This window comes from Talpa occidentalis, unplaced genomic scaffold (genome assembly GCF_014898055.3).
Source record: "Talpa occidentalis isolate TD23 unplaced genomic scaffold, MPIMG_talOcc4v2.1 talOcc4.17, whole genome shotgun sequence".
Lineage (NCBI taxonomy): Eukaryota > Metazoa > Chordata > Mammalia > Eulipotyphla > Talpidae > Talpa > Talpa occidentalis.
Genome location: NW_023601754.1, coordinates 43,530,320 through 43,554,649, shown reverse-complemented (window position 1 = coordinate 43,554,649; position 24,330 = coordinate 43,530,320). Strand labels below are relative to the sequence as shown.

Below are 24,330 nucleotides of genomic sequence, written 5' to 3'. Positions count from 1 at the left end.
TCTGGTAAATTCTGTCAAGTAAAGTGACTGACAGAGGAATCCCAAATGAAATGGAATCTCAATTTGCTGGGACATCTGGGAGAACGTCCAGGTGCACACAGTGGGTGGGAAGGGGTGGGGAGAAGCAAACTTGCTAGCGAGCAGTAATAAAATCTAAGAACAAACAAGTGCCTTTGGTTGTTTATGCCAACAACCAGGCCATGCGATCCCTTCCCTGCCCTGCAGTTTATCTCCTGTGGCTGCTTTATCTCCTGGTCCACCAGGCTCCTCCAGAGGGCAGTGGCCAGTGTGACTCATCGCCACCCTGGCCTGGCACCCTAGAAACCAGGCCCCCCAACAGTGTGCTCAGCAGGGGGACCCCCCCGCAAGGCCCTGCTTACTTCATAGTCCTGCTCCCCGGCACCTCCAGCTGAGCTGCCCACCAGCACCTCCACAAAGGCTGCACCGTCGTTCCCGATGTCCACACTGTGTATCTGCTCCTCCTTCTCCAACTGCGGGGGATAGAAAGACAGTCAGTGTCTGCTCTACTCCTGGGCTCACTGTGGGACCTCAGACGATGCCCCCCCACCCCACACCGGGGCCACCAGGCCCCTGGCATGCAGCACTGGGCCTGGCCCAACAGCAAAGCTCGAAAACTCTTCAGAGTAAAGGCATAGAACCCTTCCAGACAGCCTGATGAGCTTCTCACGTTGCCACCAAGGGGATTGCCTTGGTAGCACCTGCCAGAGATGCCACTTCATTTATTCCAATAATGGTGCAGACCCAAAGGCCCAGTGGCGCAGGACTTCAGGGGAGCATCCTGACACAAGGACTTGGTCTGGTTTTACTCGCCACTGACTCCTGGGTGTGAATCCCAGCTTTGCCACATGCTGGCTTCATGGCCTTGTCAGATAACCTCTTGGAATTTTAGTTTCATCCTCAGGAAAAGAGGGACCATGGCCATTATCCAGGATCGTGCACGTGAATACCAGGGCCACAGGGCATGGCACTAGCAGGAGCTCTACTGCTATCGTCAGGAGGCATTCATAACCACCCCTGCTCAATACTTAGTTGTCAAAAGAAAGAAAGAACTATCTGTAGGAAGGCCTCCCTCCAAAGGATCTGCTGAGAGGGTGGAAGGTGGTAAAGGCTGAGACAAGTCCCTGCCCTCCGGTTGCAGGTTCTTGGATCCTAGGATGCCAGGTTATCACAAACCTCAGAGGTAGCCAGGCCATCACCCTACACTGTCCCCACCCCAGGTCATCTGAGGTTTCGCTCAGCTTTATCAACAATCAGTCAGGAGGTGGCGCAGGCATCACATGCCCATGGCAGGAAAAAGGAACAGCCCCCTGAGGGGAAGGGGCTGAAACGGCCAGAGCCTGGATGAGGCCAGCCTGCACATCCAACCTATGCCCTCCCGGGTGACAAACACAACCTCTCTGAGCGGTGGTGTCCTCATGTATGAAAGAGCAGAGTCATCCCAATAAGCCTCCTTGTGAAGGGAGTTGAGGTGACACAGAATTATACCCTCCACGGAGCCTGAAGTGAACATCTAAGTGCTCGCTGTACTCCAGACAGGTAATACTGGTATCTCCGCCCCTCACAACGGCTCTGCAAGGCAGGGGTTATTATTATCTTCATTTCACACGTGAGTAAACGGAGGCAGGAAGCGGTTATATAAGTCTCTCAAGGTCACACAGCTGGTGAGCAGCAGAGCCAGACAGAGCCTAGGCAGGCTGGCTGGTGCTCCTCCACCACATCACAGGGGTGCTGAAGAGTGGGGGTGGTGAAGAGGGGGTGCTGAGGGAAAGGCTTTCCCCAAGGGGAGTAGAGCTGGCCTCTGGCCTCCTGGTGATTGCCTCAGCCCTACCATTGTTCCGGTTCTGAGATGGTTCTGGCATGGTATGTGGTGCTGCCCAGCCACGCAGCAGGCCCAGTCTGACTTCTCAGCCTCTGCCACTCTTGATCACCCTCCAGCCGCACCAGCCTTCCTTCTGTCCCAAGAACAGGCAGGCTCCTTCCCACCACATTCCTTGGCACCTGCCACTGTCCTGCCTGGACCACTCCTCTGAACCCTCCCACGGCTGGCTCCTTCCATCATGCAGGTCTCTGCTCAGATGCTACCTCTTCAGATCAATCAAAGTAGCCTCCCTATATGCTACTGGCTATTCCCTAATGCTGCTTTATTTGTCTTCGTTGTCTTCACTTGATATTTGTTATGTTTTTTCATTTGATTTTTGTTCAGTATCTGTCTTCCCCACTAGATATCTAAGTTCCATGAGGGCAGGGACATGTCTGAGTCATTCCCTACTGTGTCCACAACACCAAGAACAGGGTCTGGTTCCTCTCAGCTCTGCTTACTTACTGATGTGTGATCTGGAGCAAATGGTTTCTGTTCACGCCCTTGGGCCTCAGTCTCCTAATCTAAATTGGGGCAAGTAACAGCTTCCACCACACAAAGTTGTTGTGAAGATTCAGAGAAATACAAAGCCCCTACAGAGTGCCTGCCACCAGGCAAACACTCCCTAGATGTCAGCTGATATTGTTATGATAGGTCTTCAACACGTTCCTCAGGGCTGGGTGGACAGAAGGACAGTAAGCCCCCAATAAACCATTTGCTGAACAAACAAATGCCCCAAGTTGTAACTCTGGCCCTGCCCTCCCTGACCAAGTGACCTTGGTGAGTCACTTGCCCCAGTGTCCCCATGTGTTACAAAGGGCTAATCATGGCTAACACCTCCAGATTGTTCCTGTGTGCCCAGGGCTTGTATACAAGTTTGTTTCTGCTGCGCCAACAAATAATCACAAAGTTAGGGACTAAAAAAACCTTACAGATCTGGAGGAATGAAGTCTGAAATTTTATCTCTCTGAGCTAAAATCAGGGAATCGGCTGGGCTGCATTTTGTTTACTTGTCTTGTTTCCAGTTCCCAGCAGCCTCCTGCCTTCCTCGGTTCATGGCCCCTTCCTCATCTTCAAAGCCAGCAAGCACCTCACTTGGATCTCTCCTTCCATCCTCATGCCTCCTTCTCTGTTCTCCTGCCTCCCTCCTTCCTTTACCGGGATTACACTAGGCGCACCTGGATAACCCAGGATAATCTCCCTATCTCAGATCCTTAACTCCATGCCATGCACAAAGCAAGTCTCGTCTGCCATGTAAGGTAACCTACCCACAGGTTCTGAGGATTAGGACATGGACATTCTTTACTGGAGCATTCTCCTGTCTACCAAACTTGGCTAAGCTCTTTCTGGGCCAGGCGTTACTGAATCTTCACAATCACCTTAGTAAGGTGGGTCTATTACTGTCCTAGTTTTATTGGTGGGGAAACTGAGGCTCAGGCAGGTTAAACAAGCAGCTCATGTGTCACACACAACTAATGACTGGCACAGAAATTTTCACCAAGTACTTGACTATAAACCAACACTATCTCAACTCCCCAATTTCAATCACTGAGGTAAAACCTCCACATTTTTACCTCTTCTACTATATGAAGTACAGGTCTTCCCCTACATGTAGTAGGATGTGGATTTTTTTGTTTGTTTGTTTTACATATATTAGTATTGTAAAAGAGCAATTCCTACTTCATAAGTAACTACTCATACTTTAAACATACACATATACTACATTGTATTTCTTCTTTTTGATAAAAAATGAACTCTGATGAAATGCTTATACATGGAAATAACCCAAATGTCCATCAAACTGTGAATGGTTATATAAAGCAAGGTATACCCACACAAACGGAATAGCATTCGGCCATAGAAAGGGATGAAGTACCGGGCCTCCCCCGTGGCGTGGCGGTTGAGCAACAGGTTGCGAAGCTGCCCGCAGCCTCTGCAGTGCCAGTTCGATCCCCGACCGCCAGGTGAGGGTCCCACATGGCGTGCAGACCTCTCCTGCCGCCCGCTGCTCCCCTCAGCAGTGTACTTCGTCAGTCTGCCTGTTCTGCTCTCCGCTCTGGCTCTGGTGAATTCTCTCACCCTCCTGCACTTCTGACTGTACCCAGTGCTTGTATAAATAAATAAAATAAATCTTTAAAAAAAAAAAAAAAAGGGATGAAGTACCAATCATTCCTTCCACAACATCAAGAAGATTGAGCGGTATTATAAATGAGGGAAGCCTGCACATGAGGCCACATATTATATGATCCTATTTATATGAAATGTCCAGAATAGACAGCAGAATTGACAGATTCACAGATATCAGTGTTTGCCAGGGGCAACATGGAGAGGAAGGAATAGTGAGTAACTGAATAATGGCCATGGGCTTTCTTTATGACTTAAGGAAAATGTTCTGAATTAGATATTGGTTGCAGAGCACCATCAATATTCTAAAAAAACCACTGAAATGAACATTTTAAATGGCTAAAATGGTGAATGTTATGTGATTTTATCTCAAAAAAATATATAGGAAGTGAGTGTTCATTAAGTATGAGAAGGGTTTAAGCACAAGCTGACACACCTGTGGCCCAGTTCTGTGTGCACTTTTCTTAGGAAGACACCCACACAATTCATAACAGTGGGACAAGAAGGTCCCTAGACACTCTGTTTAAAAGCTGGTCCACATAAAAGGCAATGTGAGGGCCTCCCCTGGTGGCACAGCGGTTGAGCGCTGGGCTGCGAGGCTGCCCGCAGCCTCTGCAGCGCTGGTTCATTTCCCCGGCCACTGGCGAGGGTCCCACAAAAAAAAAAAAAAAAAGCAATGTGACACACCATTTAAAAGAACAGATCCGGGCCTCCCCTGGTGGTGCAGTGGTTGAGCACTGGGCTGCAAAGCTGCCCGCAGCCTCTGCAGCGCTGGTTCGATCCCTGGCCACCTGTGAGTGTCCCACATGGCACATGGACCTCTCCTGCCACGCCCACTGCTCCCCTCAGCAGTGTATTTCGTCGGTCTGCCTGTTCTGTTCTCCGCTCTGGCTCTGGTGAATTCTCTCACCCTTCCGCGCTTCTGACTGAACCCAGTACTTGTATAAATAAATAAATCTTTAAAAAAAATAAATAAAAATGAAAGAACAGATCCAACCCTGTGCAACAACAGTGGATCGTCAAGATATTATAAAGAAATCTCCAGATATTAGAAAGCAGGAGGATAACAGCTTAATCTACCATGAACTTTAAAAAGTAGGTAGCAGGGCCATATACATGCTATACAGATACAGAAGGACCCAGGAGGGCCTCGCAGAGACTGTTAACTGTCATCTCCCCTACAGGGAGGAATTGGGTAGTATAAGTCAAGGGAAGGAAAGAAGAGGGGCAGCAGGTGGGTAGGAGGATTTCCTTTTCAGGTACGGCTTTTTTTTGGTCTCTTGTACTTTAAACCACATGCATATAATGACGCATCCAAAAAGTTAACAAAACCACAGTGGTTATCTGCACAGAAAGGAGGACTACACGGAAACAAGGAAGGACAATCTACAGCTACACTAATGACATGGCTGGAAATGACAGAAGCCACGCTGAGTGAGAGCAGCCAGACGTGGAAGTATAGACTACATGACTCCATTTATAGGAAATGCAAAACCAGACAAAATCTGTTAAATCACTGGTACTGAAAATCAGGAGTGTGGTTACCCCTGGGGAAGGGTGGGAGCACACTCAAGAGAAGGAGCTCAAGGGCATGTGGGGTCACGGTAGCTGAGCATGGTCTATGACTTGACCTGGCTGTGTGGTGCACAGGCTTCAGTCTGTGGGGGTTCACTGAGCTGTGTGTTTTGCCATACACATTACATGTCAAAAGAAGGGGAGGGTAGGGGTATGGAGGAAGGGTTGGTAGGTGCTTTGTTCACTTGCAAAGGTGGCAAGAAGCCCCTGAAGCAGCCCAATAAGCAGGCCAAGATGGATGAGGAAGATAAGGCCTTCAAGGAGACACAGAAAAAGCAGAAGAAACTCAAGAAACTAAGGGCCTCCCCGGTGGCGCAGCGGTTGAGCGCTGGGTTGCGAAGTCTCTGCAGCGCCAGTTCAATCCCCAGCTGCTCCCCAGCCACTGGAGGCGGGTCCCACATGATGTGCAGACCTCTCCTGCCGCCCGCTGCTCCCCTCAGCAGTGTACTTCGGTCCTTCTGCCTGCTCTGCTTCCTGCTCTGGCTCTGGTGAATTCTCTCACCCTCCCGCGCTTCTGACTGTACCCAGTGCTTGTATAATAAATAAAAAATAAATAAATCTTAAAAAAAAAAAAAAAAACCTCAAGAAACTAAAAGCAAAAGCTGTAGGGAAAAGCCCCCTGACTTCAGGTAGAACTAAGAAAGCTGCAAAATGTTAGCTATTGGCTTGTGCCTGAGAAAATGGTGGTCCTCAAGTCCATTCCTGTTTGAATGTCTGGATTCCCTGCCGTAACATTTGTTGCTGCTAAAAACTAAAATGAGGTATCTTGGAGAATGCTGTACATTTAAGAATAAACTTTAGGAAAAATTAAAAAATCACAGGCTGGCTCATCTTCTCTTTGGCTCTTCCGACTCAGTCATGTCTACCTGAGCTGTGAAGTCAGGGGAAATCATGCCCAAGTGTGCTGTTTTCAGTCTTGGTTCTACCCTGAATTGTGCACCACCTGGAATCCTGGAATTAATCCAATGCATTTGAAATAGCAAAAAAAAAAAAAAAGAAGAAGAAGAAGGGGCGTTCCAACATAAAACACCACAATGGCAAACCAAGTAATCAGAAATTCACAGAACCCACCTCCAATGAAGCGCTGGAATGACATCTGGATGGTCACCCAGCCATCCCCTCCAGCCCAGGAGCAGTCAGCAAAGAGGTTAAAATGCCCCTCCTGGGAGCAGGTGACAGGCTGGTGACAAAGCTTCCTGTGGCCAAGGCCAACAAAAAAGGTGTGTGGAGTTGTCACGAGCAGAGGGTTGAACCTAAGTGTGGTAATATCCAGATGTTGCATAATATTGTTTGGAGGAGAAAATCCAGGGCAGTAAAAAAAAAAAAAAAAAAAACCCTACAAATCAGTTCACATGTCTTGGTATCCAGAAATTTCTGCCTTATAACTCATTTGGCAAGGAATCAAAATTAGTATTCAGTGAATCTGGACTCACCCTGATATTGGCAACCACAAATGCAATGATAGTTCTCAGGCTCTGACATGGGGCAAGTAAAGAACAGTGCACCACCGCTTCCCCTGTACCTGCCCTGCACTCATCCTCCACATGGGAACCAGCATTCCAGGAGACCTAAGTCAGATTCCATTCCTCCTCTGCTCAGAGCCCTTCAGCGGCTCCTCACTCAGCCAGTGAAAAAGCTGAAGCCTTTATGATGGCTTTCAGGCCTAAGTGTGTTAGGGATCTTCGTCCCTACCCCATTAGCTCCTCTCCTACCCCTGTTCCCTGGCTAACTCCACTCCACCTGCACTGACCTCCCTGCTGTTTCCCCAACATGCCAGACACAAGCCTGCCTCAGAGTCTGCGCTTCTTCTCCAGATATTTTCATAATTCACTTTGCTCAGATGCCACCTTCTCAGGGAGGCCTTCTCTGACTCTTCATTTAAATAAAAACTTCTTGCCACTGCCCCTCCCTTGGCTGAGGCATTCCCCATTCCCTTTAATTTTCCTCCATGGCACTCATCACCTGACATTTGTCTTCCTCACTGGTTTGTCAGTCTTTCCCTACAAATGTCAAAGTACCACAGGCTGAACATATTGGCTGCACTCTTCACTGCTATTAGCCCAAGTACATTCAATAGTGCTTGGTCTACAGAACATAGACCCTGCTGCATCCATGCTTGTTGAATGAATGAACTAACATAGGAATCCCCCATTACTATGTCCACAGGTTCTGTCCCTGTGCTGACAGCTCGCACACTTCTATGTCTAGTGCCATGTGTGATCTCTTACTGCCTTCTGCACAGCTGATGTCCCAAAATCACAGCACACCTCGACATCCCAACTCAGCTGATCAGCTCCTCAAGAAGCCCCTTTCTCATTTTGGTAATAGCTGCATTATTTCCAGTCTCCCAGGTCAGAAATTCTTGGGCCTAATTCTGGTCCCTCTGGCTACCTCATCCCCCATGTCCTATCTCTGCAGCTTCCAGTCTCTCTGGTCCCACTGCAACTGAAGTATATAACAGAATGTAATTTTCCTGGGTCACCTGATCCTAAGAGAGTCCAGGAGACTCATCACCCAGCAATAAAAACCTGGATTCCTCCCTTTATACAAACACCCTCATGTTGACAGAGCCTTTATGCAGACATTATGTCACCCACTTTTCACAACAACCCTGAGCTTGGGTTATTCCAATGAACAGATGAAAAACAACTTCAGAGAAATAAAACAATTTGCCTGAGGACACAGAGTGAGTAAGAGGGAGAACTGGGGACTTGAATCCAAGTCCTGTCCCCAGCTGTCAGCAACCTGTATCTCCTTAAGTGTAAAACACTGTCTCTAGTCAAGTTGCATAACTTTTCTGGACCTCAGTTTCCTCATCTATAAAACAGAATAATGGACTCTAGGTCACAGGGTTTTTATGAGGATTCAATGAGTTAATCCATATGAAGTCTAGAATGGTGACTGGCAGCTGGAACAATGAATAAATGTTAACTCATTATTATTACTATTTTAGTGACTGAGGAGTTTAAACTCCCAAAATCATTCAGAAACCTTGTAGATCTGTGTGTTTTTCCTGGGGAGAAAATCCTTAGCTTCTAATTCTTAAAAGATTCTATGATCAAAACTTTACAGAAGTAATGGGCAAAAGAAAGACCAAGAATATGGTCAGTATTGAATACAAGTACATGAGCCAGACCCACAACCTCCCCCCTCCCCAACAACTTTACAATCAGAACTAAAGCGGGCCTCCCTGGTGGCGCAAGGGGTTAAAACAAAACCTATGAAGCTATCCGCAGCCGCTGTTGCACAAGTTCGATTCCCGCCCAGGGAGCAACCCACATGGTACAGTAGACCTCTCCTGACTCGCCCGCTGCTCCCCTCAGCAGTGTATTTCAGTAGATCTGCCTGTTCTGTCCCCCACTCTGTCTCTGATGACTCCTCTCATACACCACACCTCTGGCCTATACCCCAGTTCTTGTATGCATAAATAAATAAATCTTTAAAAACAAAACAAACCTAAGAAATAACCAAATCAAGAAGGCAAATATGTAAACACAAAGCAGAATGACAAAGCAGCTATGAGCACCAACAGCCATTATCTTGGCACGATAATGGCTCCTACATCACACTGGTAAAACACTCAGAAGAGCACCAGGCAAAACCAGATGCTTCCAACACACTTAGCTCGTTTCTCCCAACAGTTTCTTATTCATAAAAGGAACATCCTGTTTGAAATTCTTTTTTTTTTAAAGATTTATTTATTTATGCATACAAGAACTGGGGTACAGGCCAGATGTGCGGAAAGGTGAGAGGATTCACCAGAGACAGGGTGGGGGAACAGAACAGGCAGATCTAGTGAAATACACTGCTGAGGGGAGCAGAGGGTGAGACAGAAGAGGTCTGCTACGCCATGTGGGTTGCTCCCTGGCTGGGGATCAAACTCATGCTGCAGAGGTTGAGGACTGCTTCATAGGTTGTGTCTTAACCCCTTGGGCCACCAGGGAGGCCCCTATTTGAAATTCTGTAAACATCTCAGGTCAAACCACCCTTTCCTCTTTGCTGCCAACACCAAGTGGCTATGGTACAGATTCAGTGATCACATGTTCAGAAAGAAGCTGGTCAACATTCCAAAAACAGTAGCTTAGACTGACCATTTCACTCCTCCCCTCTTTATGAGTTAGTTTCCTCATCTTTAAAATGAGGGTGATTGGTCTGGATGATCTTCGAGACACCTTCCATCCCTGAGTCCACTGACTTTAGAAAGGCAGATACAAAGCAGTGATTGACTCTGTTCCAGCTGAGGAAACCAGGCCTACCTGGTCATTCCTATGGTCATCCCTGGCCTACTCCTTGGAAAAAACCTTTCTCCTCTGCTAAGGGCCATAGTGATCATGCTGCCCAGTTTCCGGGTAAGGAAGCTGAGTATCAGAAGGGGAAGTGCCTCAACCCACTGCCAGCTGGGTCAAGAGTCTGGACCCTGGGTTTCCAGACTCCTTTCAATGAGATTAGAGGGAGGGCAGGATCACCTGGAGCACCACAGAGATGGTCCTTTCGCCTGCCTTGGCTGCTCGCCATTTCCGGTAAGTGTCTGCCTTGAGAAGGTTTTCTGCACAGTGGGTCTGGAGATAAGAATGGGAAAAGTGAAGTTAGCATTACAGAGACGAGCTAAGTCCCCAGGTCGCCCATGTATTCTGTGTTCTCTTAAATCCTCTGTGACCTGTCAGATTTAAGTTTTCCCCTCAGTGCCACCATAATCTATCCTGAGGCCCCTGCAACATTTCCCGCCGTGAGCTCACCTATGCGTCTCCCATGAAACCCACCCCCATTCCTCCTTTTCTCTCCGGAAGTTCCACAGACACCCGGAAGTTCCCCTATTCCACATCTCACAGAATTCACTTACAGTCTCCGGGAAATTCCCCCCACGACCCTCCGCAGACTTCCGTAAAGTTTCTTTTTACATTTCGAAAGTTCATATAGAGCCCCCGTCCTCCCTCCCCCAAGAGGCCCTTACGTCTTGCAACCTCCCCCACGCCAGTCCCTCACCGAGTCCTGACTACTACAGGACACGACATGGCGGAGGCGAATCTCGGGCATGTCAACGTCGCGGGCTTCGCCTGGCCCCAACGCTGAAGAAGGGTCCGACTTTGGGGGGCGGGGAAGGGACGGAGGGGTTCTCCCTGAGCGGGCTAAAGTGCGCAGGCGCGCGAGGCTTGGTCCTTTCAAACCGCGGCGCGCTGGCGTTCGCGTCGACTCTGCGCAAGCCCAGTCGCGCCAGTCCAGAGCGAGGCGCTGAGTTCCCTAGGCAACCAGCCTTCTCTTTAGTCCCGCCTCCCTCTTGCCCTACCACTCTTTAGTCCCGCCTCCAATGGGCACCTAGCAACAGGAGCGGTCTCCCTGATTGGTCCCTACAAGAATTTGCCGTTTTCATTGGACGACACAGTCATCGCTCAAGCTAAAGCCTAGAAAACAAGACCACTAAGTAGATTTTCATAGGGAGCTGGAAGCCACCGCAACAGGGTCCCCCTCCACCGGTTCCTAAGGCTACACTCTTCTTCCCTAACCCCCCACCACACACACATACGAAAAAACTCTCGGACTTCTCTCAGGGTCATGCCCGAGCCCAAGGACCCAAATAAAACACAAAGCATGCGCCCAAACCAGACACACACAACTTCACCACCCATGCCTCAGTTTCCCAATGTGACCTGTGGGCATCTGTCTCCTACCACGCCCTCCCCTGGCTGTTGACAGGCATCCCTCTGTTCAGCCTGCGAGACCCAGGGTGCAGCCTGGGGCGTAGTCGGACCTGAAGACAACGGGGGACACAGAACAGGGAGTAGGAGCTAAGTGGAAAATGAAGGGAAAGGAGATAGGCTGCCTGTGCCCCCGCAGAACAAGCCTGGACCTGCTGGGCACTCCCAGGTAGGGCCCCACCCACGCTAGGCGCCTCCTTGGGAAGGAGAGAAGGAATTGGGGATATTAGTCCTCGCAGGTGCTCTGTCCTTAAAGGGAATCAAATGGTCTGACTCCTACCTTGGGCTATAGGCCAAAAAAAAGAGAGTGGTGGGGGTGGGAATGTGAGAAACCAGGAAAGTGACCTTCTGGGTCCTGATGGAGGAGGTGACTGGAAATCCAGCCTCTTGGGGTCCACTGGGAAAAAGGGGCTGAGCACAAGGTACCCAGTTCCCTTTTGGATTCTGGTTCCGCCCCCACTCCCCCAACCCAAAGCCACAGAGGCCTGCCTGAGATCTTACCTCAGCTATTTCTCACCCCAGGGTGAAGGTGGGTCCAGACCCGCCCCTCCTCAGCTTCCTATAAGGGCTGGGGACCTGGGACTGCAGGTTCACACACCATGAGGCCCTTCTCGAGACCGGGCACCTGCCTGCTGGCCTGCATACTGCTCTGCACCCTCCTGGGTCTTGGTAAGTGATGAGGGGCCTGGGTTCCAGGGACGTTCAGGAAAGAGGATGGTGAGAGAGCATTTAGCAAGGTCCTCAAGGGGGAAAGAAGGGGTGTCTGGAATTCTGATTCATGGTGAAGGCAAAGGTTAAAGATGCAAAAACCTGGATCCACCAGGAAGGAGAAGCTCCAAAGCTCATGGGCTTGGGTCCCTGAGAGAGGAGGGGGAATCAGTGGGTCTGAGGAAGGCATCTGAATTCTAGAAAATCAGCTGAGATCATGACTAGAAAGGGAACTCTTTGAAAAAAGAACTGGGGGGTCGGGGGGGAGCAATGTCCCCCCTCCCTTAGAGGGAAGAGTTCAAGCAAGCCCTACTTTCCCCAGGACCAAGTGTCTGGGCCCCCAGTTGCCTCCTTCCTCAGAACCAAGGAGTTCATACTCTCCCAGTTCTCATTCTCCCTTCTTGACCTGGGGTACAGAATCTAGGCTCAGCTACCCCTGCCTGAGCTCCTTCTGGCTATAAGACCTACATATGGCACCTACAAAGAGGAGGGTCTTATGTCCAAAAGCCAGCTGAGCCTGAAGCCACAGAACTCCTCCCAGTCCCCCAGCTTTCTCAAAGGACCCTGGCATCGAGTCCCTAGCCTTGTAATTAGGTAAACAGGCTCTGTGGTGGAGTCACTTCCCTCACCTAGAAGACGCTTTGATGGCTTCACCATCACATCCCAGTCAGATTTCTAGACAGTTCCCTGGACAGCGGTCAATGTCCCGCCCTTCTCATGAACCATCAGGGAAACACCTGGCCTGCTTCCCACTGGACCCCCAAACCCCCCCACTCACCCCCTTTCTTCCTCTGCACTCTTTAGTAGCAGTCCTCAGACCTCACCACCCTGACAACAGCCCCACCCTCTGTCCTGCAGGATACCCGCTGAGCTGTGAGGTGTGCAAGGGCTCCGGGCCCAATTGCAGTGGAAAGATGAAGACTTGCGAAGAGGGCAAGGACGCCTGCGTGGTGGTCGTGGGGGAGTCGAACACAAGTACGAGGGTGTGGGACCTGACTCTGGGCTAGTAGGCCTTCAGGATAGAGAAGATCACCGACCTCAGAAGGGAGGCTGCTTCACTGTTGGCGTGGATGGCATGATGGGGGGAGTAAGGAAGAGGGAAAGATGCTCATTCTCCAGGTGGATGGAAGGAAGTGAATTCAGTGGGCTCTCAGAAGCCACTGTGGTCAGGAATTTCTAAAAATGAGGTTCTCCAAATGAGAAAATGGGAGGGGGCAGACTTTCTTATAGAGACTTTCTTAGGCAGGAGGAGGTGAGGAAAGGACATGAGGAACGGAGACATCATGAGAGGGGAAGAGCCTTTAGGCAAGTGCTGGGGGTAGAGGACAGAGGGGGAGGTAAGGAGGAAGAGAGGAAACCAGATCCAGCAAGGTCATTTAGGTAGAAGGAAGGAATTGACAAAACAAGGTGGAAGGGACTCCCCCAGGCCCGGCGGGGTAGTGTGGGCAGGAAGAGCCGTGTTGATTCCTGACAGGAAGAGGAGTGTCGATGTTGGAGTGCAGGGAGAGACATAATAGGGCCCACACCAAACCGGAGCGTGAAGGTAATCCTGAAGTATGGAGCAACTCATCGTGAAGGGCAGAGGCGGGGCAAAGGGCAATGAGCAAAGTGTGAGAGGAAGGACATGACTTCAGAGGAAGGAACCATCCCAGGCCCGAGAGAGGATGAGGAGAAGGGGAGCAATGGAAGAGACACCATGCGTGAGGAGGGGGGTTCATTCAAAGCTGAAAAAGACTGCTGGAATTGGGGAGAGAAGATGGGGTGGGAGAGAAGGCAGTGATTGGAGAGACAGGCAACTTCTTGCATAGGAAGAAACCATCCAACACTGACGGAGGGTGTGTGTAAGGAAGACGGGATGGAAGATGGCAAGCATTGGTGGTGGGGGGAGGACCTAAAAGACTTGAGGAGACCACACCACACATAGAGGAGGGAGAGACAGAGGCTGGGGTGGGGAGACAGGAAGCTAGGGGGAAAAAAACACCCTTCAGTGGAATGAAGAAGGGAAACCCTAGGATCATGTTGGAAGAGACCCCGCCCCTGCACCCAGTCACCCAGAAGAGACCCAGTCACCCCTGTGGTGACTGGAAGAGACCACTTCAGGCAAGACCCGGGAATAGCCTAGGAGGGTGTCAAGAGACCCTTGGTGGGAATGACGTGGGCAAATTTGGAAGAGACCACCTTGGACACAGAGGGATTTGGCGGTTGTGGGCTTGGGTGGGGTGCAGTGGGAGGAGCTCCAAAGCCTTCAAGGTTGGGGCTATTACACACAGATTTGGGGGGAGCCTCAGGCGACCTGAAAAGCACCACACTGCAGAACCCTTAGAGGATGACTACAGGGTGGGGTGGGGTGGAAAGGATTCCCTGGGCAGGCACCTGAACTTGGCACTGGGGGACTCAAGACACCATCCAAGGCTGAATGGAGGCTACGGCCACTAGGAAGGGGTGGGATGGGGGGCTAGCCTAATAACCCCTCCAGACTGTATCCCAGGTAGATGAAGGGGTATGGCTTTGGGGGGTGCTGGAAGAGACCACCCTGGACAGTCATGGAGTGGGGTAGTGTAGGATTTGGGAGAGACCGGAGTCCAGGCTGGGTCCGCCCTTGCAGCCCACCCCCCATTCCACAACCTGCAGAGGGACACCTGTCGATAAACACCTACAAGGGCTGCATGAAGTTCAGCGACTGCTACTCGGGCTTCGTCTCCACCACCATGGGCCCCAAGGACTACATGGTATCCAACACGTACTGCTGTCAGGACGATGGCTGCAACCATGGCTCTGTGCCCCGTAAGTGCTAGCTGGGCCCCCCAATCAGGAATCCCTCGCAGCCACCACTGACCTGGCTCCAATGGGGCATCATCTGGCTCCTTAGGAGCCTCTGTTCTCCCACTTGTAAAACGAAGTGTCCATTAGCGACTGGTGTTCTCCAGGGTGGCTGTGAGGTGGGGGGCAGGGGGAGTTTGACATCTCTACGTACCGTCTGCTTCACCCTCATCCCCAGCTCCCCAGAACAATCGGACTGAGAATGGCCTTCAGTGCCCAGCCTGCATCCAGCCCTTCCAAGAGACCTGCGCTGGGACCCAGGCTGCCCGCTGTGTGGGCCAGGAAACCCGCTGCGTCTATTTCGCTGGCAACGTGCAGGCTGGTGAGGAGTGCCTGGATCTCTGGAGGAGGAGTGGGGAAGGGGCCCAGAACTGGAGGCTTCTACTTGCAGATTCTAGGGGAGATGGTGGTTCCAGGGAGCCTGGTGAGGAGGTGGCAGGGGCCCAGACTCCTGGGTAGTGAGGAAGGAAGGGCGGAGGGCTCTGATGCACATCTGAAATCCTCTTCCCAGGTATCATCAGGACCAAATTTGCCACTCAGGGTTGTGCCACAGAGAGTGCCTGCTACTCCAAACCTGGCGCCCAGGTGCCCTCAGCCTCCTATCTCTACTTCCTCCGTCGGGCCGACTGCCTTCCAGCCCCCCGGTCCCCTAGCAGGGCTGAGTGAGAAGCTGAGGATGTATGACTTGAGGTCTCCATTTAGCCTCGGCCTGCAGCTGCCCATGTGCACATGATTAAAGAGGTCAACAGAGTCAGCCTGAGTCCTTGTGATGTGATACATGTCAGGGAGGTGGGATGTGGAAAGCAGGGGTCTCAACACTCTGGGAATCTCATTTACAAGAAAGGGAGGGAAGACCCCGCTTTTATTAAGAGATTATTTCCTGCAGGGCCCCTGTGCTAAATGCTGTACCTCATTTTACAACCATCACAATTCTGTGAAGTTGGCCATGTTTCCCCCATTTTGCCAATGAATAAACCGAAACAACCAGGGAGGACCAGACTTCAGAGTTGACAGTCAACTCTCCTGATGAACCTCTCCCTCTTTTTTGCCACAGTGTTCGCAAAATGGAGGAGATAATAGTTCTAGATTCCTAGTGTGGTTATGCTAGTCAAAAGAAAGAAAACTTAAAAAAAAAAAAAATCATGTAGTGCAGTGCCTGACTCCTTTAAGACAGTATTGGTCCTAGAGACAGAATGTCTGAGTAAATAGTAATCATCCTAATAGCTGCTCCTTACTAAGCAGCCATTAGCTAGCAGGTGCTCCACACTGGCATCAGTCAGGGAAGACTAGAACATGCTACAGTTACAGACAGTAATCTCTGGTTTAATCTCTGGTTTAAAACAACAAAACTGGGGCCTCCCCGGTGGCGCAGCGGTTGAGCGCTGGGTTGCGAAACTGCGCGCAGCCTCCGCGGCGCCGGTTCGATCCCCGGCTGCTCCCCGGCCACCGGAGGAGGGTCCCACATGGCGTGCAGACCTCTCCTGCAGCCCGCTGCTCCCCTCAGCAGTGTACTTCGGTCCCTCTGCCTGCTCTGCTACCCGCTCTGGCTCTGGTGAATTCTCTCACCCTCCCGCACTTCTGACTGTACCCAGTGCATGTATAAACAAAAACAAACAAACAAACAAACCAGCAAACAAATAAATAAAGCATGCCTCTATTAAAAAAAAAAAATAAAACAAAACTGAATTAGTCCACTAATGCCGCCATAATGCTGTGTGACAAACCATCCCTAAACTGAGGCCACAAGTATTCTTCTAAGGTTTTGTGGCGAGGGTGGCTCTGCTTCCAGCTGTGCCTTGGTTGGCTGATTTGGACCCAGTTGGGGAGAAGGGTTGAAGTTCTCTGAGAAGTTCCATAGTTTTGTGGGCACAGTGGCTCCCTGGTTAATGTTCTCATGGCAGATTACAGGAGTCTGTAAGCCAAGTGTACTTGAGATCCTCGCGGAGGTCAGGTCAGCTCACACGCCACTGAGTAAAGAAAATCATAGTCAAAGTCAACATCACTGGTGTGGGGGTGTGGATGGAAAAGACTGCCCCTCCAGTGGGAGGGAGAGGAGTGGAATTTGCTGAGCATGTATCTATTCACAAATGGGTGATTCTTCCTTCACGGTATGTGTCTAGCACCACCCACAGGGCGATCTGTTCCTCACAGGCAAATCAGCCATCAACTCAGAAGTATATTCTGAGCACAGGATTTCTGCACACAGGCCAGGGAGTCTCCTATGGCGATTGAATATACTGAAATGTAGCAGGGATTTGGCACAGCTCATTGGTTGGAGCTAGTCACGTGGCCCCACCAAAGCACACAGGGGGCATGAAGTGCCATCTTGCCCCCTAGACATGGCTGCTTTCCTAACTGTGGGTTCAAGGCTGATTCTCATTTTTATCATCACAATCCCGGTGATAGGCATGATTCTTCTCATCCCTGTTTTCAAAAATCTGAGGCCCAGAAGGGATGTCATGTTGGCAGAACATTGTAATCGTTGAGGTCGGTTGAGGTGGGAGAACACTCACATGCTAGCAGTTATCTTTCACCACATAACAAACCACTGTATAACTGAGTGGCTTAGGACAATCACCTTTATATTTCAAGATTCTGAGGTTGGCAGCTTTGCCTGGGTTCAACTGGGTGGTTCTCTGCTGGTGGCTGCTTGGGTTCAGCTGCCTGGCAGCTAAGCAACTCCATTCAGAGGGTTGTCTGGCTGTGTGGGTATCCAGGCTGGCGGGGCCACATGACTCAGCAAGTTTCCAGGGGCTTCTTGTTGTGGCGAAAGTTCCCAGGGCATCGGAGAGGCCCCAGTACAGGAGCACTTTTCACTTCTCTGCTTACATTATGTTGGTTGTTTTCCCTCAGGCTACGCTAATCACATGACAAGCCTAGTCAAAGGAAGAGATGATGTCTGGCTACATAGAGCTGAACAAATTGGAGGTACCAGTGGGCTAAGATGATTCCAGATGCTTTATTATCATAATCCTCCAAGGTCTAAACAGTCACCCAGTTTATCTGTCATCCCTAGGCCCCAGGCAACAAAGCTCACAAATGAAGTCTCTTGACCCCAGCCCAAGGCATTCTATTCTGTTTGGGTCTCCTCTCCCAGGGCCCAGGAGTCCCCATCCTTGGCCCCCTCCTTCCTCAGACGCAGGAGCCCAGGATTCCAGCTCCACTCAAAACCCCAAGCATCTTTTTTTCAGTCAAACCACTAAAGAACACACAATGGGTATTCTACTAATTTTTATTCATTCCTCCAAAAGCACCACAGGCCCACCATACCCTCAGTTTGTTTTTCATGGTTCCCCTATCCAATGGACACAAGTCTCTCCATCATTATCCAGAAATGTACAAAACTCAGCCAATGTGCTAGAGTTGTCTCATCCACTGAAATTTTTGTGCCTGTTCTGCCTCCAATGATGGCAACACCAAGATAAATCATACATTCCCTCGAATCCTTGCCCAAGGGACTTCTAGCCTGAGGGCAGCCAGTGAGCCATCTGCAAGGACTCAGTCTTTTCTGCTTGGATGATCCCAGAAATATGCCTCACTAGCAACCTTATTCCTCCACAAGGCCTAGAATTCAATCCCATTGAGAAAGTAGGCAGCCACTCGCCAAAGCAGTCATGACACCCAAGGGTGCCAATATCTAACTATATAAATACAATCAGCACCAAGACACATACAAACAAAATTGCTTCTCCTGCTGAGTGAGGGCAGAAGAAGTTCGGAGCAGAGCAGAGGTTGTCAGACAGACCGAGTCAGAGGCAGTGTCAAAGTGGTAGGAAAAGAGGGCACTTTGCAAACAAGGACTTGGGGGTGAGATGGTGTGTCCAGACTGGGGTCATGTTGGTGCTGCCCAGCGCGCATTGTGTGGGCACCCAGGGTAACTCGATGAACGTTTGAGCTCCCAGTGCAGCTGGCTACCCAGACAGTGCGTATGTACGACACAGAATGCATGAGGTACATACACATACTAAATGCTCACGGTATCCCTATGATGTACGCGCCGTACAAATGACTTGCCTGAGGTCTCCACCAAAGTCAGTAGGATCGTCCAACCCTAGAGCTGTGCTAATAGGATTTCCTGTGGTAAAGGAAATGTTCTAGGTCTGTGCTGTGCAATGCTGTAGCTACTCATTACACTTGAAATGCGGTACATTCAACTGGGAAAATGAATTTAAAAAATGGATACTCGTCTCAGTTGCTGGACAACTATTCATTACAATTGGGACAACCTGGATATATGAATTTATATCTCCAAACATGAATTTTATGAAATCTAAATAGGAGTCAAATGTGTCTGATGAAAACTTAGTGTCTGAATTGAGATGTGCTGCTAAGTCCAAGCCACACACCAGATTTCAAAGACTTAGGATAAGAGAATATAAAATAGCTCATGAATACTTATTTTATGCTAATTATAGGTTGAGCTGGTATTCTGGATACACTGGGCTGACACATTAATTTCACATGCTTCCTTTTGCTTTTTTAACATGGCTACTAGAAAAATGAAAATGACACGTGACTGACATTCTATTTCTACCAGATATGGCGCTACTGTGGCTCTGGTCTTTCTTGTAGCTTCGCCCTGCAGGTCAGCACGTTTTTCCCATCTTGGCTATCTCAACTGTGATGGGACAAATTTTATCAGTTCAAGTTGGAGATGGAGGTACCATCCTCTGAGGATTTGCCCCTCCGTTGGGTTATTTTTTGTCTTCAGTTGACAAAGGAAACAGGAGCTGGAGGTGGGGGGTAGTGTTTATGGTTCTCATTCAGTCCTTTCATTCCATAGGTGGGAACATAAGGCACTGGTCGGAGTCACACATGGGGACAGATGGCAGCGCGTGCCTGCTCCCCTGGCCCCCTGACCTCAGACCGGGGCTTTCTCTCCTACTCAATACTCGCTCCTTTTCCCTGTTGCGGCAAGAGGAGGACCATCTAAATTCCAGCCTGACTTCTGCCACTGACTGAGAAATTAAAATAATAAAGATCTACTAAGCATCTACTGTGTGTCAGCACTGTTTGAGGTGCTGGGGATACAGAGGGAATAAGACAGACAAGGACATAATAGCAGCTAAAACAGGTAAATAAATAAATACATATAAATATGGTAATTTTTGACAGTAATAGTTGCTACAAGGAAAATCAATCTGGCCAGATGGATAGTGAGGGCGTGCAGACTGCTCATGTTAGAATGGTCAGGGAAGGTCTCTCTGAGGGGTATGTGAGCCAAGACCTGGTTGACAAGGAGTCAATCTTGGGAAGATCTAGGGACAGAACATTCTAGGCAGAAAGAGCATCAAGTGCAAAGGTCCTGAGGCGGGACCCAAGGCAATCAGAAGGAAGATCTCTCATGCTGACTGGGGCTGCAGTGAGACAGAGAATAAGAATAGTCAGGGGCCAACTCATGTAAGGCCTTGCTCTGTGCTGCTGGGCCTAGAGCCTGCCTCTAGGCTTTGCTTTGCTCTTCTCATCTATCCCCAAAAATATTTGACTCAGGTTCATCCTTCCTATTTTTGACACCAAAGAATTCTGTGACCTGTAGCTTCTCTGCATGTAGCTGGCAGTCTAGAACATTCCAGGCACTGTGGTTTCTGCCTTTGCCTTACTTACTCTGGCACATTCCCAGAGTCTGGGACACCCACCCAACTGTCCTGTGGGCCCCACGCTCACTGTGGCATTCTGTATGCACACCAGAAGGCAGAACCTCTTGGGGACGCCCAAGAGAGCCCACACAGAAATGCTTGGGTCAGTGCAGCAGGACAACTGCTTTTCCAAAAAGGCAGGTGAACAAAGTACCAAGGCCAGAGAGGATTAAGGTTTAATGACAGAAGAAACCAAGACCAAAAAAAGATAGATACCCTCAAAGGAGAGGGACAGAGGTACAGACTCCCCAGAAAGCTTCTGAACTGCCTAGCACCAATAAAATGGGGGCAGTCACATCCCTTCTAGTCAAACTCAGAGAGGGGGCAGTTGTCAGGATCCAAATTCCTTGGGGATTTGTGAGAGATACCTCTGAGGTAGAAGTTTCTACTCTTCCACACCCAGAAGGCCTGATTTCCAGTCTCTAGCTACACCTAGAGCCCACTGTTATTGTGGGACCATTCTCTCCACAACAGCTGGGAGAAGAGTCTACCTCACCAGGCCCCTAGCGGGCAAATGTTAGGCAGCCCTCTCCTTCACACAAGACCAACTTCTCCAGCTCTCCCAGCCCCAATCCCTCCAGATGTAGAACTTCCATCACCCAGGGATTATGAACTAAGGAGCCAGATCTGATACCCCAGACATGCCCCTCCCCTGAAGATTCAAAGCCCACAGCCTCTTGAGAAACTAGAAGGCCACACTGTGTAGGTGTAAACTTAGACCCTATGTTCCACTGTGGCTCAGAAGTCCAAGGGCTCTAACTACCTGCAGTACTAGTCCCCCAGACCCCATCATGAGGCAGGGTGTCCATCCCCTCCCCAACAACTCCATTCTACTTTCTTCTAGGCAGTCAACCGCTCCACTCCCTTTAGAATATGGGTATGATGCCCTGTGGTCCCCTGGCATATCAGGAGTCCTGTCCCGGAGACTCAGAGATCCAGGTAACTAAACGTCACAAAGCCATCCAAAAGTCTGTGCCCTCACCCCATTCAAGCACCCAAGACTTTGAGTGGTGGCCACTGCTCTGTTATCTGAGGCCCAGACGTCCCACACTGGAGTCTGGACAGCTTAACCCACTCCCTCTAACCGGGTATTGGAGTCCTCAGGCCCTGGCAGAGCCAAGCAGCCAGGATGCTGGGCACCCCGGTGGTCCCAGCCCTCATCCCATGGCTCACTGGGAGGGTACTTGGGGCGCCAGCACAGCCTCGGCATCTGCCAGCATCTCGTCTAGTGCCTGCAGGAGGACACCATGTGCTGCCCGGTAGCCCAGGCCACCGGTGGCTGCCGCGCCGCCCGCAGGCCACAGGAAGGAGAGTGCGCCCAGTGCCGCACCCCCTGCAGTGCCCTCTCCAGCCCAGGCACCCAGCCTCGCCTCCACTTCCGAGCGTGTCACTGGGCCAGGGAAGCACGTGCGCTTTGCTAGCTCCCCAGGAGCCAGACCCAGTGCACGCTCCCGCCGGGCTAAAGCTGCAGGCTCGAGTCCCAGCGCCCGCCGCCACTCAGCCAGCTGACCTCGAAGAAGGGCCACGTCGCACGCCCAGCCGAGGCCCGGGACCGGTGCTGCCGCTGCCGCCAGACTAGCCAACAAGGCTGGCCGCCAAGCCCCTGCACGCAGCGCTGCAGCCTTCTTTCGGGCAGCTGGGGGAGAAGCAGGTGGCAGCGCCAAGAGAAGCGCCCCAGCCTGCGCTGGGGGAAGCAGGCGCTGCAACCACTGGCAGAGGCCCGGGAGTCCTCCTGGCCGCAGAGGGAACACGGGGGGCGGTGCATCCTCCAGCACCTCCCACGTCTCATCCTCAGGGCTCAATGCAGCCCCACGCTCTGGGTCCCCTGTGCCTGATTTCTTCTCACTGATGCCAACTTGTGGCAACTTCTCTGCGCCTGCTTTCTTTGAATCTTCCCCACTGCCTACCTCCTGCGACCCGGTGCCATGTTTCTCCCTTTCCTCACTGTGAGCATTCTGCATGCCTTCTCCACCAGCACCCCCTAAGCTCTCAAGGCCAGACCTCTCAGACTTCTCCTCTTCATCCAGAGACTCTGGATCCTCGCCCTCACCGTCTGTACGCACGCAGACCAGTGGCGCATCTGGTAGCACTAAAGGCCGGACTTGGGCCCAGTCCTTCTCAGTGGGGGGACCCGGGCTGACAAGGATGAGGGCATCGAAATGGGTTGAGTGGGGTGCCACAGCAGTGTTGGCAGAGCCCAGAGGCACAGTCCAGAACACTACATTGGGGCGTTCTGGTGCTGGGTAGGGCGTGGGCCCCGCAGGCACCAAAGTAGGCACAGCACCTGGGTCGCCGGGATCCAGCCCAAGTAGCAGGTTCAATACAAGGGCCACGTCAGTTGTGCCGGCCACAGCCAGGTCCAGCCGTGCGCTGCCCAGTCGCTCCAAGCTGGCACGAACCCAAGACAGAGCAGCCTCCAGGCCACCAGTCTCGAAGGCCTCACGGACTGCCTCCAGCTCGGCAGCGCCTAGCACCTCAAAGCCATCCTGGGCTGGTGGCAGAAGTCTGTGGGGACAAGAAAGGATGGGGTCAAAAGCAGAAGAAGGTCTAAACTGGAGAAATGGCAAAGGGGAGAGAATTAGGTTATGATAACCCGGGTAAAGGGTCCTGAATAATCCCCAGTGAGGCAGAAGCAGGATAGGGTTGGGTGACATTGATGGCCCAGCAGACAGAAACTAGGGTTATGAAGAAAAGGGAAGGGCTTAAAGTGGGATGGGACAGGTTTCCCACAGAGCCTACAATGAGAACCTGGCTAAGTCTTCTCAGGAACACAGTCTTTGGGGACAGAACTTTTTGGAGGAACTTGCAGGGTTAAGAAAAGGCAATGAGGGCCTTTCCTGGTGGCGCAGCGGTTAAGCACTGGGCTGCAAAGCTGCCCGCAGCCTCTGCAGCAACAGTTTGATCCCAGGCTGCTGGGCGAGGGTCCCACATGGCACGCAGACCTCTCCTGCCGCCCGCTGCTCCCCTCAGCAGTGTACTTCATCAGTCTGCCTGTTTGGTTGCCCGCTCTGGCTCTGGTGAATTCTCTCACCCTCCAGCACTTCTGACTACCCAGTGCTTGTATAAATAAATAAAATAAACATTAAAAAAAAAAAAGAAAAGGCAATGCTAGGCAGAGCAGAGCTCACAAAACCCACTCACAGAGTGGGTACAGAAAAGAGGGGATGATAAAGGGATGGGGCAGGGTATTCAGAAAAAACAAAGCTCATGGAGGGTGTGGCTTTACAGGGATCACCAGCTTGTACAGCGAGTGAGCTCTTCAAACTTTTGCCTGGGGAGTGTATTTGGGAGATAATTTCCAGCTACTCCTAGAATTCTAGCTAGGCAGATGGACTTTAAAACTCAGAGCAAGGGCCTCCCCGATGGCGCAGCGGTTGAGCGCCATGCTGCAAAGCTGTCCACGGCCTCTACGGCGCCAGTTCGATTCCCCGCCGGCCAGGGAGAACCCCACATGGCGCAGCAGACCTCTCCTGCCTCTCCTGCTGTTCCCCTCAGCAGTGTCTTCGGTCTGTCTGCCTGTTCTGCTTCATGCTCTGTCTCTGGTGAATCCTCCCACTCCCCCCACCCCCACATCTCTGCCCTGTACCCCAGCTCTTGTATGCATAAATAAATAAATCTTAAAAAAAAAAAAAAAAAACAAAACTCAGAGCACTCACAAGAGGCAGGATCATGAGGATAGGGTAGGTCCTTCAGCTGACCCTAAACTGCAGTGGAGCTTAAACGACAGAAAAGGGTCAAACTAAGAGTGTTGGGTTGGGGTGGAGTCTCCCTGACCTCAAAACCTCTGAGAACTTCAGAGGTAGCTGGGAGTGACACTGATGCCTTAAATTTTGAACAAATCTCTCAGGTTGCAAGTCTAATCAAAAGGAATGGATTGCTTTTTTTTTTTTAAATG

At 50.8% G+C, this 24,330-nt stretch overlaps 3 protein-coding genes across 6 annotated transcripts in view; 1 reads left to right on the top strand and 2 right to left on the bottom strand.

Annotated features, from left to right (window-relative positions):
- XRCC1 (X-ray repair cross complementing 1) overlaps window positions 1–10,741 on the bottom strand; it is a 29,470-nt gene extending 18,729 nt beyond the window's left edge. The window contains exons 1-3 of one of the 2 annotated variants that reach the window (XM_037516745.2): window positions 10,562–10,741; window positions 10,045–10,137; window positions 381–491 (exon numbers count right to left, since the gene is read on the bottom strand). In XM_037516745.2, coding sequence (XP_037372642.1) covers window positions 381–491; window positions 10,045–10,137; window positions 10,562–10,612 — 255 coding nt within the window. In that variant the 5' untranslated portion in view covers window positions 10,613–10,741. The remainder of the gene's footprint in view (window positions 1–380; window positions 492–10,044; window positions 10,138–10,561) is intronic. The other variant, XM_037516744.2, reaches the window with a different exon arrangement.
- Window positions 10,742–10,996: 255 nt separating this feature from the next.
- PINLYP (phospholipase A2 inhibitor and LY6/PLAUR domain containing) lies at window positions 10,997–15,482 on the top strand. The gene is made up of 6 exons (XM_037516739.1): window positions 10,997–11,440; window positions 11,794–11,940; window positions 12,838–12,954; window positions 14,611–14,763; window positions 14,978–15,121; window positions 15,311–15,482. Exons 2-6 carry the CDS (start codon window positions 11,871–11,873, stop codon window positions 15,463–15,465), a joined length of 639 nt encoding a protein of 212 aa, XP_037372636.1. The 5' UTR covers window positions 10,997–11,440; window positions 11,794–11,870; the 3' UTR covers window positions 15,466–15,482.
- An 804-nt stretch (window positions 15,483–16,286) lies between these two features.
- IRGQ (immunity related GTPase Q) overlaps window positions 16,287–24,330 on the bottom strand; it is a 19,705-nt gene continuing 11,661 nt past the window's right edge. For all 3 annotated transcript variants that reach the window (XM_037516737.2, XM_037516736.2, XM_037516738.2), the window contains exon 3: window positions 16,287–22,940. In XM_037516737.2, coding sequence (XP_037372634.1) covers window positions 21,605–22,940 — 1,336 coding nt within the window. In that variant the 3' untranslated portion in view covers window positions 16,287–21,604. The remainder of the gene's footprint in view (window positions 22,941–24,330) is intronic.

What these genes read in the sequence shown, in the direction of transcription:
- PINLYP (XM_037516739.1), top strand. Translation starts at nt 11,871, where the DNA reads ATGAGGCCCTTCTCGAGACCGGGCACCTGCCTGCTGGCCTGCATACTG. An exon ending in CTGCACCCTCCTGGGTCTTG is followed by an intron (nt 11,941 to 12,837) that starts GTAAGTGATGAG and finishes TCTGTCCTGCAG; the next exon opens with GATACCCGCTGAGCTGTGAG. An exon ending in CGCTGGCAACGTGCAGGCTG is followed by an intron (nt 15,122 to 15,310) that starts GTGAGGAGTGCC and finishes TCCTCTTCCCAG; the next exon opens with GTATCATCAGGACCAAATTT.